This window comes from Coregonus clupeaformis, chromosome 27 (genome assembly GCF_020615455.1).
Source record: "Coregonus clupeaformis isolate EN_2021a chromosome 27, ASM2061545v1, whole genome shotgun sequence".
NCBI classification, from domain to species: Eukaryota; Metazoa; Chordata; class Actinopteri; order Salmoniformes; family Salmonidae; genus Coregonus; species Coregonus clupeaformis.
This window is the reverse complement of record NC_059218.1, coordinates 11583934-11601067: the sequence shown is the minus strand read 5'-3', so window position 1 is coordinate 11601067 and position 17134 is coordinate 11583934. Positions and strand designations below refer to the sequence as shown.

The following is a 17134-nucleotide window of genomic DNA, read 5'->3' as shown; positions in this document are numbered from 1 at the left end:
AGGCTTATCTATATGGAAGCAGTGCAGTCTTGGCCTACGTCCCAAATGGCACCATATTCCCTATGGTCCCTGGTCAAAAGTAAGGCACTATAAAGGGAATAGGGTGCCATTTGGGATCAGTCTTAGTGTTTCCCTGCTGATCTGTATGGAGGTAGTGTTTAGCATTTCCCTGCTAACATTTAGCCCCAGGCAGAGGGTCAGATGGTCAGGGGGTCAGAGGCGTATCCAGTGACTCACACCGACCCTCCCTCCTCAGATCCTCTCTAATGAGATGGCCTCAATGGAAGGAGGATGGGGTTTACAGCACCTTGCCAAGTAGAGGGAACCCAGCTCCACTGCAGCAGTGATCTGGATATGATTTACAGTAAATATAATATGAATTGGCATACTTAACAGAAATCACACCGAAAATATGGATTACATCTCTCAAATATGATTTTGGATGATAATTCTGTTTTTGGATAAACTGTGGATAAACCATTATTGTAAAATAGCCACTGTGGCTACTTTACCATTCCAGATGTGTAGCATTGGTTATGCTGTTGACTGTTAACTATTTTCGTAGTGTTATGGTTTCCCTGTATGTTCATGTTCATGCTGTCATCATGGTCATCCATCACTCAGAGTTGTGTTAACATGGCATTCTTCTCCCTTATTCTCCCATAGGACTCACTTCCTGGTCAGTCCGGCGTCCATCTTGACAACGCGGGCTCAGTGTTTGTCAACGAGGCATCGTTCACCACGTCGAAGGTGCTCAACAACCGCCACGTACACCACCACCTGCAGCAGCACCAGAGAGACGACCCTCGAGCCCACAACAGCCTGAACACCCTACTGGCCTGCTCCAGCCAGAGACACACGCTCCAACCCCTCTCCCTCTCCAAGACCCCCACGCGCCACCCTGGCACAAACACACCTCAGGGCTGGGCGGGGGGTGCCGGTGTCACTGGTTACCTCTGTACAACCTCAGGTGGACAGGGGACAGAGCACACACCCAACGGTAAGACCCAGTTCAGTAAAGTTGTGCGAGTCCATCTCTGTTAAAGAGATTGTGTTTATTGTCTAATCCTAAATACAGGATGAATTCGGGCTTTCTCGGCTGAATTTGACTGATAACACACAGGATGATATGATGGGATCTGTCGTTGACTTCTAAATACCATACAACTAAATGTGGCATCAGTAATATAACAGGATATTTTTCTCCTGTATCTTTCTCTCTCTCTCTCTCTCTCTCTCCCTCTTTCTCTCTGTGTCTGTCTGTCTGTCTGTCTGTCTGTCTGTCTGTCTGTCTGTCTGTCTGTCTGTCTGTCATAACACATGATATCACGAGTCCTACCTGCTACCCGTGAGAGAGTAAACACAACCTTTGTACCCACCACACACACGCATGAAAGCAAATGTGATTCGGCACAGTACTGCATGCAGCTGTGGTGGTTGATATCTGACACACACACACCCCACACACACCTCCCATCCTTCTCAAGGCTGTCTCAGTTTCCGTAGAGATGTGAGGCCTTGTTTGTCCTTCTTTCCCAGTTAATCAGTGTCTCCTGGCAAAGAAACCCCCCTCACCCCTGACCTAGGTGAGAAAAAAAAAAATCAATGTTTTCTCTATCTATCGTGCGTTGGGGGCAGGGGCGGACAACAGCGTGTGAATCACAGCTCAGAGCCCATGGCTGATGGGTTGGAACATCGATCTGAAAAATCTTTACAAAACTCATTACAGCACGATTTGTCATCGCAGGAGGAAGAGGAGGAGGAGGAGGGGATGAGAGATGCATCATATTCATCTGTATTTAACTGCTGATTTGTCAGCTGACATCTGTCTGCATCTATGTGTCTCACAGGTTTCAACTGTCATACCTCACTGGTGTAATGTACATGTATACTGATCTAAACTGAAAGTATGACTAGCTATAATGTTGAATATACACTAGAAGGGATGCTTCTGTTTTAATGGGCTGTTTTAATGGGTTTCGCTATAGTAAATATCAGTAATACAGGCTGCTGCATTGTTTACTAAAGATTGCGACCAGAGCACGATCTCTCTCCATCGATCGCCTTATTATCCCCTACTGTTATTGACCACACATGAGCCACCGTAGAATCGCAGTCTCTTGTTAATAAGACAGATGGGTGGATACTTCTAACCCAATCTACCACAGGGCCAGATCCTACCTGACATCTTACCCACAATGCATCCCTCTGCGGCCCCAGACAGTCCCCATAATGTACTGCTCTTGTCCAGTTAGAGATTGTACAGTGTGTTATCTGACAGGTCAGCAGGATTCACAGATGTTCAAATCAATCAAATAAAATGTTATTTTTACATGCGCCGAATACAACAGTTGTAGATTTTACCGAGAAATGCTTACTTACGAGCCCTTTCCCAACAATGCAGAGATAAAAAGTACGAAAAATTTAACACAATAACGAGACTATATACAAGGAGTACCGGTACAGAGTCAATGTGCAGGGGTACGAGGTACTTGAAGTAATTGAGGCAATATGGACTGTACATGTGGGTAGGGGTAAAAGTGACTAGGTCATCAGGATAGATAATAAACAGAGTAGCAGCAGCTTATGTGAAGAGTGTGAAAGTGTGTCTATTTGTGAGTGGGTGTGTGGCATCAATATGCATGTGTGTGTGTGTTGGAGTGTCAGTGTAGAATGTGTGAGTGTGTAGGTAGAGTCCAGTGAATGTGCATAGAGCCGGTGCAAGAGAGTCGGTGCAAATAAAACGGGGTCAATGCAAATAGTCAGGGTAGCCATTTGATTAACTGTTCAGCAGTCTTATGACTTGGAGGTAGAAGCTGTTCAGGAGCCTTTGCGCTCCGGTACCGCTTGCCGTGCGGTAGCAGAGAGAACATTCTATGACTTGGGTGGCTAGAGTCTTTGACAATTTTTAGGGCCTTCCTCTGACACCGCCTGGTATAGAGGTCCTGGATGGCAGGGAGTTCGGGCCCAGTGATGTACTGGGCCGGGCTGTACTCACTACCCTCTGTATTTCACCTTTATTTAACCAGGTGTTGAGAACAAGTTCTCATTTACAACTGCGACCTGGCCAAGATAAAGCAAAGCAGTGCGATAAAAACAACAATACAGAGTTACATATGGGGTAAAACAATACATAAAGTCAAAAATACAACAGATATTGCTCAAGTGAACAGCAAACCTGGTTTAAAAAAACAGATAAAGCAACACCTCATGGCACAACGCCTCTCCCCTATTTGACCTAGAAAGTTTGTGTGTGTGTATTGATATGTAGGCTACTTGTGCATTTAGTAATTTTTTTAATGTATGTAGTTCTGTTCTTGTCTATTAATGTTCTGTATTATGTCATGTTTCATGTTTTGTGTGGACCCCAGGAAGAGTAGCTGCTGCTTTTGCAACAGCTAATGGGAATCCTAATAAAATACCAAATGATGGTGTTGGAGTCGTGCGCAGCCACGCAGTCGTGGGTGAACAGGGAGTACAGGAGGTGCCCCCCTGTTGAGGGCCAGCGTGGCGGATGTGTTGTTGCCTACCCTCACCACCTGGGGGCGGCCCGTCAGGAAGTCCAGGATCTAGTTGCAGAGGGAGGTGTTCAGTCTCAGGACACTTAGCTTAGTGATGAGCTTGGAGGGCACTATGGTGTTGAACGCTGAGCTGTAGTCAATGAACAGCATTCTCACGTAGGTGTTCCTTTTGTCCAAGTGGGAACGGACAGGTTGGAGTGCATCATCTGTGGATCTGTTGGGGCGGTATGCGAATTGGACTGGGTCCAGGGTGTCTGGAATGATGGTGTTGATGTGAGCCATGACCAGCCTTTCAAAGCATTTCATGGCTACATTTAGACAGGTTACCTTGGCATTCTTGGGCACAGGGACTATGGTGGTCTGCTTGAAACATGTAGGTATTACAGACTGAGTCAGGGAGAGTTTGAAAAGGTCAGTGAAGACACTTGCATGTCAGCGCATGCTCTGAGTATGCGTCCTGGTAATCCATCTGGCCCTGCGGCGTTGTGAATGTTAACCTGTTTAATGGTATTACTCACATTGGCTACGGAGAGCGTGATCACACAGTCGTCCGGAACAGCTGGTGCTCTCATGCATGGTTCAGTGTTGCTAGCCTCGAAGCGAGCATAGAAGGCATTTAGCTCGTCTGGTAGGCTTGCGCCACTGGGCAGCTTGCGGCTGGGTTTCCCTTTGTAATCCGTGATAGTTTGCAAGCCCTGCCACATCCGACAAGTGTCAGAGCTGGTGTAGTAGGATTCGATCTTAGTCCTGTATTGACGCTTTGCCTGTTTGATGGTTCGTCGGAGGGCATAGTGGGATTTCTTATAAGCGTCCAGATTAGTGTCCCGCTCCTTGAATGGTGTCTACATCACAAATGGCACCCTATTCCCTATTTAGCACACTACTTTTGACCATCCTTAGGGGTCTGTTCAAAAGTAGGAAACTTTATAGGAGATAGGGTTCCTTTTGGGATGCAGATGTTGTCTTCCCTCTCAAGGAGTTCATTCTCCTCCACACTCTTCCACTATAAACTCTACATGACCAAAAGTATGTGGACACCTGCTCGTCTAACACCTCATTCCAAAATCCTAGGCATTAATATGGAGTTGGTCCCCCATTTGCTGCTATAACAGCCTCCTCTCTTCTGGGAAGGATTTCCACTAGATGTTGTAACATTGCTGCGGGGACTTGCTACCATTCAGCTCCAAGAGCTTTAGTGAGGTCGAGCACTGCTGTTGGGCGATTAGGCCTGGCTCGCAGCCGGCGTTCCAATTCATCCCAAAGGTGTTCGATGGGTTTGAGGTCAGGGTCTGTGCAGGCCAGTCAAGTTCTTCCACACCGATCGCGACAAAATATTTCTGTATGGATCTTGCTTTGTGCACCGGGGCATTGTCATGCTGAAACAGGAAAGGGCCTTCCCCAAACTGTTGCTAGAATGTTATTGTATGCTGTAGCGTTAAGATTTCCCTTCACTGGAACTAAGAGGCCTAGCCCGAACCATGAACAACAGCCCCAGACCATTATTCCTCCTCCACCAAACTTTACAGTTGGCACTATGCATAGGGGCAGGTAGCGTTCACCTAGCATCTGCCAAACTCAGATTCGTCCGTCGGACTGCCAGATGGTGAAGTGTGATTCACCACTCCAGCCGACGCTTGGCATTGCACATGGTGATATTAGGTTGATGTGCGGCTGCTCGGCCATGGAAACCCATTTCATGAAACTCCCAACGAACAGTTCTTGTGCTGAAGTTGCTTCCAGAGGCAGTTTGGAACTCGGTAGTGAGTGTTGCAACCGAGGACAGACCATTTTTACGTGCTTCAGCACTCGGTTGTCCCGTTCTGTGAGCTTGTGTGGCCTACCATTTCGCGGCTGAGCCGTTGTTGCTCCTAGATGTTTCCACTTCACAATAACAGCACTTACAGTTGACTGGGGCAGCTCTAGCAGGGGAGAAATTTGATGAACTGACTTGTTGGAAAGGTGGCATCCTATGACGGTGCCACATTGAAAGTCACTGAGCTCTTCAGTAAGGCCATTCTACTGCCAATGTTTGTCTATGGAGATTGCATGGCTGTGTGCTCGAATGTATACACATGTGAGCAACGGGTGTGGCTGAAATAGCCGAATCCACTAATTTGAAGGGGTGTCCACATACCTTTGTATATATAGTGTATCTCAACCTTCCTACCTTCTATGGATCTCATAGACGGTATAAGATCTAACCACAATAATAATTAATTACTATTTAATGAACTGTATTTGGTGGTATACTGTGGTTGTGCACTCTGAGTCTGTATACGATCCCACGTTACAGAACTCTCACATCCCACAACTAGAATAGTTTCCAGGAAACCAATATCTCACCTTGAACAAAAATAAGCATTTGATCCAAAAAAAGCTCTTATTTCTCATAGAAATCCTTCATCCTCCATATCTTGCTCAGAGCTATCAGAAGTCTGATTCTATTTCTCATCCTCACCTCCACGTGTGGACTGTTCTGTTCCCTCACACAGGGCCTTTGGGATCGTTCCCTGCACAGTGATAATGGAAAAAGTGGAAAGATTGAATTTCCTGAAACTACTTTTGATCCAATGATTCCAATCAGATATTCCCATCTCGCTTGTTGAATAATTGTGGCCTTTTGAAAATAAGTAATGTACCAGAATACTATTTTGCTTCTGAAAAGAAAGATGAGATAAAAGCTATGGAGATCAGTGCTCACTATGATGTTGTAGTGAGTTACTTCACTGTACCCATAGAAATAGAATCTCATTGTAGTTCTGTGACTGTACCTTTAGTGTGAAGATCATCCTGAATCACTGGCCTTTTAATGAATGACAAGCCTGACATTGCATTTGCTGTTAAAGTCATTCAAAATATCCCATTGCATTTTATGTCACTGATTTGAACAGTAATGCCCTTCTATTGCGTTTCCAAAATTGCCTCCATTTCTTGTAGCCTGATCAGTCTGACCCAAGTCCCTGTGAGGAGTGTAGTGACTAGTGAGAAAGTCTGTGTCCTGTGGCTTTACAGTACAGACCAATCTATCAGAACCCAGTGAAAAGCCTAAGAGCATGGCTAACAGTGGCACATGCACACACACCAGTGGTTCGCTAACAAAGAGCTCACTAATTATTTAGACAGTCCGACACATTCCTGTGGGAACACAATAAGACGATTTATAGACCACGCCATCTTTTACCACGGACCCTGTACAGCCACAACAGCACACCTGCTCTGCTGCTAGACAGTATCCACCCCCCCTGGCCATAACTTACGCCACCTAATGGCCTAACACTCCCTTCACTCACCAAGGCCATGGCTATGCACCTGTCCTCCTCATGCACGCACACACACACACACACAAGCACACACATGAGCTGTCCTCCCCTCAGAAACCTCCTGTGATGTGCATAAACACACACACACAGAGACACACACACACACACACTCCCTCCTTCCTCCTCCTGAGGGCCCCGTCTGGGCTTGCAGGTGTCATTTTTGTTCCTAATGATAATGATGACAGTCAGTGAAACTCTTTTAAGTAAAAGTGAAAAGATAAGTTATCAATGGCTAAACTGAGCTTGTGTTATTCATTGACTCTCTTGTACTGGGAGGACACAGCACAATACTGCAGCTGTGGTGGTTGATGTATGACACACACACACACACACACACACACACACACACAGCTGCAGTGGTTGAAGTATGTAGTTAGAGAGGAGATGGATGAGGCTGAACAATTTTAGGATGAACTCATTATAGTGGGCAGTCAGCCGGGTCCATCCTGATGGGCTATTTATCTAGTTAGCTGTTGGTCTATTATTTTATCTTTTCTTTCCTGTTCGGCTTCTCTTCATTCCTCTTTCTCCTTTGTTGTTCCCTCTTTCCCTTCTCTCCTCTGGCTCTGTGTGTTTTGAAATGGTTATTGTTCATGTCTGACTGTTGTATGTGAGAGAGATAGTTAAAGGTCCAATGCAGCCATTTTTATCAAATCATTTCAGGATAACAATTAAATACCTTACTGTGATTGTTTTCAATTAAAATAGTTCAAAATTAACAAAAAAAGCTTATCAGCAAAGAGCAATTTCTCTAGCAAGAATTTTGCTAGGACTAGTGCTGAGCGATTAACCGAAATGTTGGTTATTTTTTCATTTTTTAAAACCATTTCGTTCAGTTTTTTTTCTGTGAGCTCAATGTGCACATTGCACTGCAGTTTCTCTAGAGATAAATCAGATCATGCCCGAACTGTGCGATGTAGTAGGGATTTTCCAACGGGTCAATGTTCTACATAGTTTAGGGCAGAAAACGTTATAATGAACTACAATGACCATAATCCATTGCGCGTCTACTTGTCCGGTCTGTGTTTCTTTCGCCTCATGTCCACCAGATGCATGAAACTCTTTGGGTTCCGGCAGAAGTCAATCATTGTCAATGGAGAAGTCTGCAACGCTACGTTGGGGGTGCCTCACTAGGCTGTGGTGTGTTGTGTGTACGTCATGCGTTCAATATTTTCAATTCGTGCTTTGCTTTACCGTGTGGTGGTACAAATGGAAGTACACACACAGACTCCAACTAGCTAGCTTTTAGCTAGTTGAAAAGCGAAGCACGTGCATCAAATACAGAAAATGAGAGCTAGCCATCCAGCAAAACAAAACGCATAACGGGCATTTTACGCCTGCTAGGTAAGAGACAGATGAAATCGCGATCAAGAGAGTAGGTATTGGTATTCAGCAGTCATAAAAGTATACCTTATTTACTTTGAAGAACAACTACAATTTTGATTTTGTCAGACAGCATAGGCAGCAGCTGTATAGAGATCATCAAATAAAACAAATGTAATATACACAACAAATGAAATATTTTATTAAAGTAAAGTACAGTGAGGGCCTCCAGAGTGGCGCAGCGGTCTAAGGCACTGCAACGCAGTGCTTGAGGCGTCACTACAGACCCAGGTTCGATCCCAGGCTGTGTCACAGCCGGCTGTGACCGGGAGACCAATGAGGCGGCGCACAATTGGCCCAGCGTCATCCGGGTTAGGGGAGGGTTAGGCTGACTTTGTCGCCAGTTGTACGGTGTTTCCTCCGACACATTGGTGCGGCTGGCTACCGGGTTAAGCGAGCAGTGTGTCAAGAAGCAGTGCGGCTTGGCAGGGTCGTGTTTCGGAGGACGAATGGCCCTCGACCTTCGCCTCTCCCGAGTCCGTACGGGAGTTCCAGTGATGGGACAAGACTTTACTACCAATTGGATATCACGAAATTGGGGAGAAAAAGCTGAATATTTGTTTTTGTAAGTAACGTACGGTGAATGACTGATGGTTAATAAGTGAAAAACAGTTACAGCATTCAACCCACATAATACATTGTGCATTTAATGATACAAAAAAAATATCGAACCGAAACCGACCTCAAAAAGCACTAATCGTTCAGCACTAGCTAGGACTGTCTGGGAGTGGTCTGAGTGGGGAGGGAAAAACTGAAAACTAGCTGTTATTGGCAGAGGTTTCGAACTCTCTTTCTTATCGGTCTACTAACTAATTTACCACCTGGCAATATCACCAGGCAGGCCAAAACGCGATCCAACCAAAAAAGCCAGACATTTCAGGTGGTCTTTTCAAACCGCTCTTACGATAAAAGGGCATTATCATAACTTTCACCATTTCACAGTATAATTCCAATCTCATAGTGTGGAAATATATATACAACATAGGAAAATCACGTTTTTGACTGCACTGGGCCTTTAATTATGAATATCTATGATTAATTTCTTAAAGGGATAGTTCATCCAAATTATAAAATTACATATTGGTTTCCTTACGCTGTAAAGTAGTCTATTGACAAGGTATGACAGCAATCCATGCTTTGGTTTAGTTTCCCTGGCACTGTTTCCACTTGCTAACGTTTTAGCATTTGTGGCACAAATCCCATTCAAGTCATGGGACCGATGTTAGCATTTTTCGCGCATTATGTTCAAATCATCTATTTGCCTTTTTTGAGCTTCACAATTCATTTTAGATACCTTTGTCTCATTTTGTAATTTGGGTGAACTATCCCTTTAATATTAATGAATATAAACATAATGTATTTATATCCATACAGATATAAACACACACATCTATGTGAGAGAGACGTGGTCGTCGACGGCAACTGTGGCCGGACAGTATCAGGGTGTACCTCACCATGGCGACCCCCAACTGGACCTCTCCTCCTTGGTCCCCCTGGAGACGGAGAGTGGGGATGGGGAGAAGGTGGGAGAGGAGAACATTGTGTACCTCTGAGGCTGGACAGACAGACAGTAAAACCCTCTGGTTCAAATCCAGGACTCAAAAGACTTGATATGAATTTAGGAAGGCTCAGAATCTCAGACTGGATTGACTTTATGATGGCTCAGACTGGACAGGAAATAGCTAGGCCTACTGTATATCAACCAGGTTGAAAGAAGAACCAGATCTGGCACAGATACAGTAATCTCCCGTCCCCATCATGCTTTGCCTCTCTGCCCCCCGTGTTCTGTGCCGGGTGCCCTCCATATGTGTCTCCAAGTGTTACTGCTAAATGTTTATATTTGTCCATGAATGTACAGTGTGTGTGTAACTTCGTCCTCTGTGTGTGTGTGTGTGTGTGTGTGTGTGTGTATCCGTCTCTGTTGAGAGTTCAGCTTCAGGGCTGCCACCGGGCCTTTGTGCCTGAGGCCCTCCATTGACATAATCAATTTCTCTGTTTCCCCCGCCCAACCCTGCTGCAGTGCATTCCCCCTCTTTCCTTCCCCCTGTATCAGTCTCCATATCTTTGTTTCCCTGGCCCACACTGCCCTAAATCTGCTTCAGTCTACCTCTCTCTGTCCCACCCTTGTCCTTTAGTCCCCATCTCTCCAGCACTATTTATCTCCCCAAATGAAATGCTGAGTGCAGTCTACTCTGTTACCACAGGGGAAAAAGAGAGAGCAGAGGGTCTGAAATCACTACAAAGGCTGAATCTCTCCAGTGGCTGATTGTCTGGTGAGGGAATGAACTGCTGCTCGCACATTCATCAGACAAGCTCTGTTTACATGGCGAGCAGGACGCGGCAAACACATTAGATGTGAAGGATGAGGTGAAATGCCATGGTCAGAAGGGATTTGGTCCCGTGTTTCTCAGACTTTCTGACTCTGGCCACGCCTGGCCAGTATCATTTGTTTTTATCTGAAGGACCTGTGGTTTTAGGAATGATGTTGTGACCGTAGCGATCTATCAGTGATACAGTAGAGTACACTGTGCTACTACCGCCTATATGAAGTACAGATTTTATTAGGCTCAACTGCATATAGTGGTCAAAAACCATAGGGCAGAAACATTCCTGAACTGTATGTTCATTGAACTTTGAAGTATTACATCTGGGACCGAGTGCACTCTATATGTAAACAATACTTTGGATGTGAATGATTCCAAATATGTCCAAATTTGTTCTGTATGATTATTTTTTTACATCGTTTTCATCATGGCACATATTCCATAGCACATTATTTCTTATAGTTGGTGTTCAGTCATTTTAGGATTTTGTCTGACATATAGTTACTATATTAGCTAAGTTTACATGTCAATAGTTGTTGGGTAGTCAGCCTGGTATCAGTTTATATGGATCACATCTTTTAGCAAAATCATCACAATATGATTCGTAGCAATGATATCGTAATGGGGTAGTAGGCTATGGCTGAAGGATGACTGATCTAATCTTCTAAGCACTTAAGAGGTGACCTTGCTTTTTACTCAGAGCTGTACCATTGCACTTGAATAGTCATGTTCTACTTTACTACCAATATATGTTCTTTAATGACCATTGGCGTGTCCTGAAAGTCCAGGCTTTAGCTGTCCTTAAAAACAAAAATAAAACAGTAGACCCAAAGGACATTGTAGGGTGTGTCCTAAATGGTAAGCTATTCCCTATATAGTGCACTAAGTTTGGCCGTGGCTCATGGGGTCTCTGGTCAAAAGTAGTGCAAAGTGTAGAGAATAGGGTGTTATTTGGAAGTCAGCCATAGTATCGAGTTATACACTCGATAGGGTATTGGAATAAGAAGTCGCTTCATCTAAGTACATATAAAACAGCACAATGGTTATGTTCAAATGTTGTTGTCAATACTATGTGATACTATGTACTATACTATACTATATCTATGATTACTTTATGTGTATATTTCACTGCCTTCATTTATTTATAGTAGATGAGCTTTATATCGTTGTTTTACAGTACTCCTTGTTGGGTTATGTTGTTATGTTGTAAATAGGATTTGTCTGTAATGCATCATAACACTGACATGGTTATTGTATCTTGTTTACATCATTTCTCTGTATTAGATATCTAGGAATATAAATGCAAATTATGTATAATTGATGTGTGTTTTGATGTTTTTATTGTTATTATACAGCTGCTTCTGAATCGGAATGTAACAGGAGGGTAAAACCAGAGAAATAGGTTGAGAATACATTCAAATTCTATGGGTAAAACAACCAAACTGACAACCCTTTCCATTCAGTATACTGTAACACTACCTCAGTCATGTTGACTTGACTGAGAGAGTTCTGTATACCAGTCAGTGGTTTGAATGTGCCTGTTTTATAGGAATGTGTTATATGGGGATAGATGGTGTTCAGCTGGCCCAGTCATCCGACCTATACAGACACGTAGAAACACAGACACCTTGATGAATCGACACACAGGTGCCAGAGGTGGCAGGTGGCAAGCCAGCAGGTGCGTGAAAGTCGTCGCTTCACTTTCTGGCTCTAAGGTTAGTATGACATGCCTGCCTGTCTCCCTAAACATTAATAAGACATACAGCCTCCCCCCCACCTCACCCTCGCTCTCTCCCCCCTCACCCTCTCTCTCTCACTCTCTCCCCTCTCTCTCACCCTCCCCCCTCTCTCTCTCCCCCCTCTCTCTCCCTTCTTTTCTCCTCCTATAATCTCTCCTAGGAGTGGAGGTAGAGGGTTTGCTGATCTCGATGGGTTTGTTTAGTGGGTTTAGTCCAAGTGTTTGATCTCCGTCTATTCTCCAGGTAGCCTCTTTCGTCTTTCCACTGTTTCCATTACCCTTATTTCCCCATAGCCAGCTCTGCCGCTCAAACTGAGATTAGGTTTTGCAATATCAGCGCTTTGAGCCTCTGGTGGCATACCTAGACTAAATGGATTTGTGTGGGTGCGTGTGGCATAGGATTGTTGTACTGTATCAGTATGTTGAAGCTGGAGCAGAAAGCGAAAGTAGCATGAAAATGTTCCTTTGTTTTAGTTTAACTCTCCGGAACTCTCACAAAGGGACTCGCTTTCAGGACATTACCATGGCAACCTGACAGGGGCTGCCAAAGGCAGTGAAATAGAAGCAGATGCTGGAGTACTGTGTAAGTGTGTAAGTGTGTGTGCACAGACATGAGCTTTTTTGTGGCCGTAATGAGTTTGTGTGTGTGTGTGTGTGTGTGTTCACTAGAGCAGCATGCAGGTCTGAATAAAGATGAGCTCTCAACGGGGGACTGACACACACACACAATGGAAATATCAAAGGGAATACATTGTTAGCTGGTAACTGGTGAGAACAAAGTTGCTAGTGGCAATACAGTATCTGACAGTTAGGTTTCTGATGAATGAGCAACTGTAGCATTACAGCGTCATGATGCTATGAACATAAATATAAACACAACATGTAAAGTGTTGGTCCCATGTTTCATGAGCTGAAATAAAAGATTCCAGAAATGTTCCATATGCACAAAAAGCCTATTTCTCTCAAATTTTGTGCACAAATTTGTTTACACCCCTGTTAGTGAGCATTTCTCTTTTGCCAAGATAATCCATCCACCTGACAGGTGTGGCATATCAAGAAGCTGGTTAAACAGCATGATCATTACACAGGTGCACCTTGTGCTGGGGTCAATAAAAGGCCACTCTAAAATTTGCAGTTTTGTCACACAACATAATGCCACAGATGTCTCAAGTTTTGAGGGAGTGTGCAACTGGCATGCTGACTGCAGGAATGTCCACCAGAGCTGTTGCCAGATAATTCAATGTTAATTTCTCTACCATAAGCTGCCTCCAAAAGTCATTTTAGAGAGTTTGGCAGTACGTTCAACCACCCTCACAACCGCAGACCACATGTATGGTGTCAACGTTGTGAATAGAGTGCCCCATGGTGGCGATGGGGTTATGGTATGGGCAGGCATAAGCTACGGACAACGAACACAATTGCATTTTATCGATGACAATTTGAATGCACGGAGATACCGTGACGAGATCCTGAGGCCCATTGTCGTGCCATTCATCTGCCGCCATCACGTCTTGTTTAAGCATGATAATGCACGGTCGCATGTCGCACGGATCTGTACACAATTCCCGGAAGCTGAAAATGTCCCAGTTCTTCCATGGCCTGCAAACTCACCAGACATGTCACCCATTGAGCATGTTTGGGATGCTCTGGATTGACGTGTACGACAGTGTGTTCCAGTTCCCGCCAATATCCAGCATCCTCGCACAGCCATTGAAAAGGAGTGGGACAACATTCCACAGGCCACAATCAACAGCCTGATCAACTCTATGTGAAGGAGATGTGTCGTGCTTAGGAATGTTACAGTGACCATATTACCGCCACACCAGCAGTAACAAGCCATGACTGTGTTTAGTCACGGTAATTAGGCTTCTCCAAGCTCTGATGCTGCTGCTGGTCATTAGTAGCCTACCAAACTTGCTAACTGTCTGGTACTCAGCACTCTATTGTCCTGCTAATCACTCTGACATCAATGCAAATGGTCAGCCTTTATTCATTGAGAGCGCTATGATAATCATACAATGCACAAAGTTTTTAATACCTCTACTACGCCCCTATGTGGGCCAATGAGAAAGTTCCTAGCCCATATTTAGGCAATTGTCACATTTCTCTGTAAGCTTGCACAGCAACCCAGTTGTCTCTTCCTGTACCTTAACATATACTCCGTTGCTGGGCAGATATGCATCTTATACAGACACCTAAAATGGGGACATGTTCTTCAGTGTCTAGTTTCACATCCTGTTTTCCTGCTAGCATAGATATGAAAATAAGCAGTAAGGCAAGAAACAGCGCATGCCTTTCTTTTGCGACTTTTTCAATCATACTCGCACACCTCATGTGGGCCTAGCCTATAGGCCTATATGTTTTGATAAGGTTTGTATCAACTAAAGTGGCCAAATAACTTCTTAAAATTAAGCACATTAATCCACTTTACAACCGATGTAGAGCCTAACTGGCATACATGGGCGGAGTTTCAAGTTTGGGGAAGATAATTTTCCCCATAATAATTAACCTTTATAATAAAGCATTACATGCATAATCTCATGTACGGTTACTTTTGAGAATGGTGTTTTCCCGCTAACTGATTGCATTTTGGAACATTTGTGTGTGCATTGCTGCTCTTATAATGTGAAGAAAGAGCCAAATAGTTTATCAACTTTTTAAGCTAAACGTTCTGATCTGTTACATCTGCCTCATTGGTTTTAAACATTTTTTGGGATGGTAGTGGTTGTATTAATTTGGGATCTATCGCATCCCACAACTGTCCCAGACTATGTTTGGAATATTTATTTCTCACACAGAAGGACAAGTTAACCAATATAATAGGTAAACTTTTGTACTATGGGGGATAGTAGATGAAACATTGGCTAGTGCTTTTGCTGTTCGTTAGGCCTACTCATCTTGTTGGCTGACAAAAACTAAATTCTTCTAGTTCTTCTAACATCTTCAATATGCGCCTCGGAATTCGATAAGAAGGACGTGCGCAGTTGCGTCCCCAATGTGTCTGTCTTCACTTGTAGCCTACTTCGGAGCTGAGATGTGAAAAGGGCCCGATCATGTCACGGCATAGGCTAATAAGAATTGAGATATCTGAGAGAGCCATGTGAGTGAGAGTTGCTTCGGAGCACGAGGCTGGGAGAAGGAATGTCAATTATTATATTCAGCCCAAGAGCACAATGGGCACTAGTCGCAAAAGGCATGGATATTTTTTTTTGGGGGGGGGCATTACGGCCACACAAAGAGAATGCTGCCGGGAAATTCAAGGCATTATCAAGTGCTTGTCAAATTGTGAATTAGAGACAGTGAAGTGTGTGCAGCCTGCTCAAGAAACAATGTAGAGCTCATGTCTTTCATGCAACTTTTTTCAAATCATCATTAGAGTAGCATCATTCAGCCTTAGAATGTATTAAAAATCTAAACATACAGCACAATATTTATATCGCAACTTAAGCTCCCGAGTGGCGCAGTGGTCTAAGGCACTGCATCGCAGTGCTAGCTGTGCCACTAGAGATCCTGGTTCAAATCCAGGCTCTGTCGTAGCCGGCCGCGACCGGGAGACCCATGGGGCGGCGCACAATTGGCCCAGGGTAGGGGAGGGAATGGCCGGCAGGTAGCTCAGTTGGTAGAGCATGGCGTTTGCAACGCCAGGGTTGTGGGTTCGATTCCCACAGGGGGCCAGTATGAAAAATAAAAAAATAATGTATGCACTCACTAACTGTAAGTCGCTCTGGATAAGAGCATCTGCTAAATGACGTAAATGTAATAAATTACTCTAAATTAAACATATAGGAGGAACTGTTTCTTTGTTAACCGCTCAACACAGAATAGCCACATGTGCGCGCTCCCTCAAATCAGTTGGAGAAAATATTATTTATATTGTATTCAGCTCTGTTCTATTGTATTCTTCTTACTATAAAATAATGCCACAGAATTCTAAGCAACTCTTGTCTGCTAAATGAACTAGTGTAGCCCACAGCCATATGGCATAGCCAGATCCTAACATTAGGACAACTCAGAGTATGCTATTCTGTTTTTCTGAAATATATATTTTTTCATATCATGTTTCTTTAGACCTGTCTAAAATAAATAATGGATTTATTGTGATGGTGTAGACTATATTAAATGAATTTATTAGACTTTTTTAAATGTAGATGTTCCAAAGGTCTTCATCAGTTCCTTGTAGGATATGCATGGAGCCAGGAGATGCTAAATGTGTTTATGTTAATTAATGGCCAATTACCGTGAGATCGGCAGTTATTTTCTTGACAATCACCGGCTGACATACATTTCATGACAGCCACAGCCCTAGTCATGCTGCATGAGGCAAATGGTGGTCACAACAAATACTGACTGGTTTTCTGATCCACACTGCTACCTTTTTTTAAGGTATCTGTGACCAACAGATGCATATCTGTATTCCCAGTCATGTGAAATCCATAGATTAGGGCCTAATTAATTTATTTCAATTGACTGATTTCCTTATATGAACAGTAACTGTAAAATATTTTAAAAGAATCATTTATACACTATATATACAAAAGTATGTGGACACCCCTTCAGTTTAGTGGATTCGGCTATCATTGGCAGTAGAATGGCCTTACTGAAGAGCTCAGTGACTTTCAACGTCTCACCGTCATAGGATGCCACCTTTCCAACAAGTCAGATTTCTGCCCTGCAAGAGCTGCCCCGGTCAACTGTAAGTGCTGTTATTGTGATGTGGAAACGTCTATGAGGAACAACGGCTCAGCCACAAAGTGGTAGGTCACACAAGCTCACAGAATGGACCGCCGAGTGTTGAAGCACGTAGCGCGTACAAATCATCTGTCCTCGGTTGCAACACTCACTACCGAG

General features: G+C 43.9%; 1 protein-coding gene across 1 annotated transcript in view; it reads left to right on the top strand.

Moving 5' to 3' along the window:
* arhgef28a (Rho guanine nucleotide exchange factor (GEF) 28a) overlaps positions 1–11840 on the top strand; it is a 118902-nt gene extending 107062 nt beyond the window's left edge. The window contains exons 34-35 of the mRNA XM_041850502.2: positions 667–1000; positions 9599–11840. Of these exons, the coding sequence (XP_041706436.2) occupies positions 667–1000; positions 9599–9777 (513 nt within the window). The 3' untranslated portion in view covers positions 9778–11840. The remainder of the gene's footprint in view (positions 1–666; positions 1001–9598) is intronic.
* The last annotated feature ends 5294 nt before the right edge of the window (positions 11841–17134 follow it).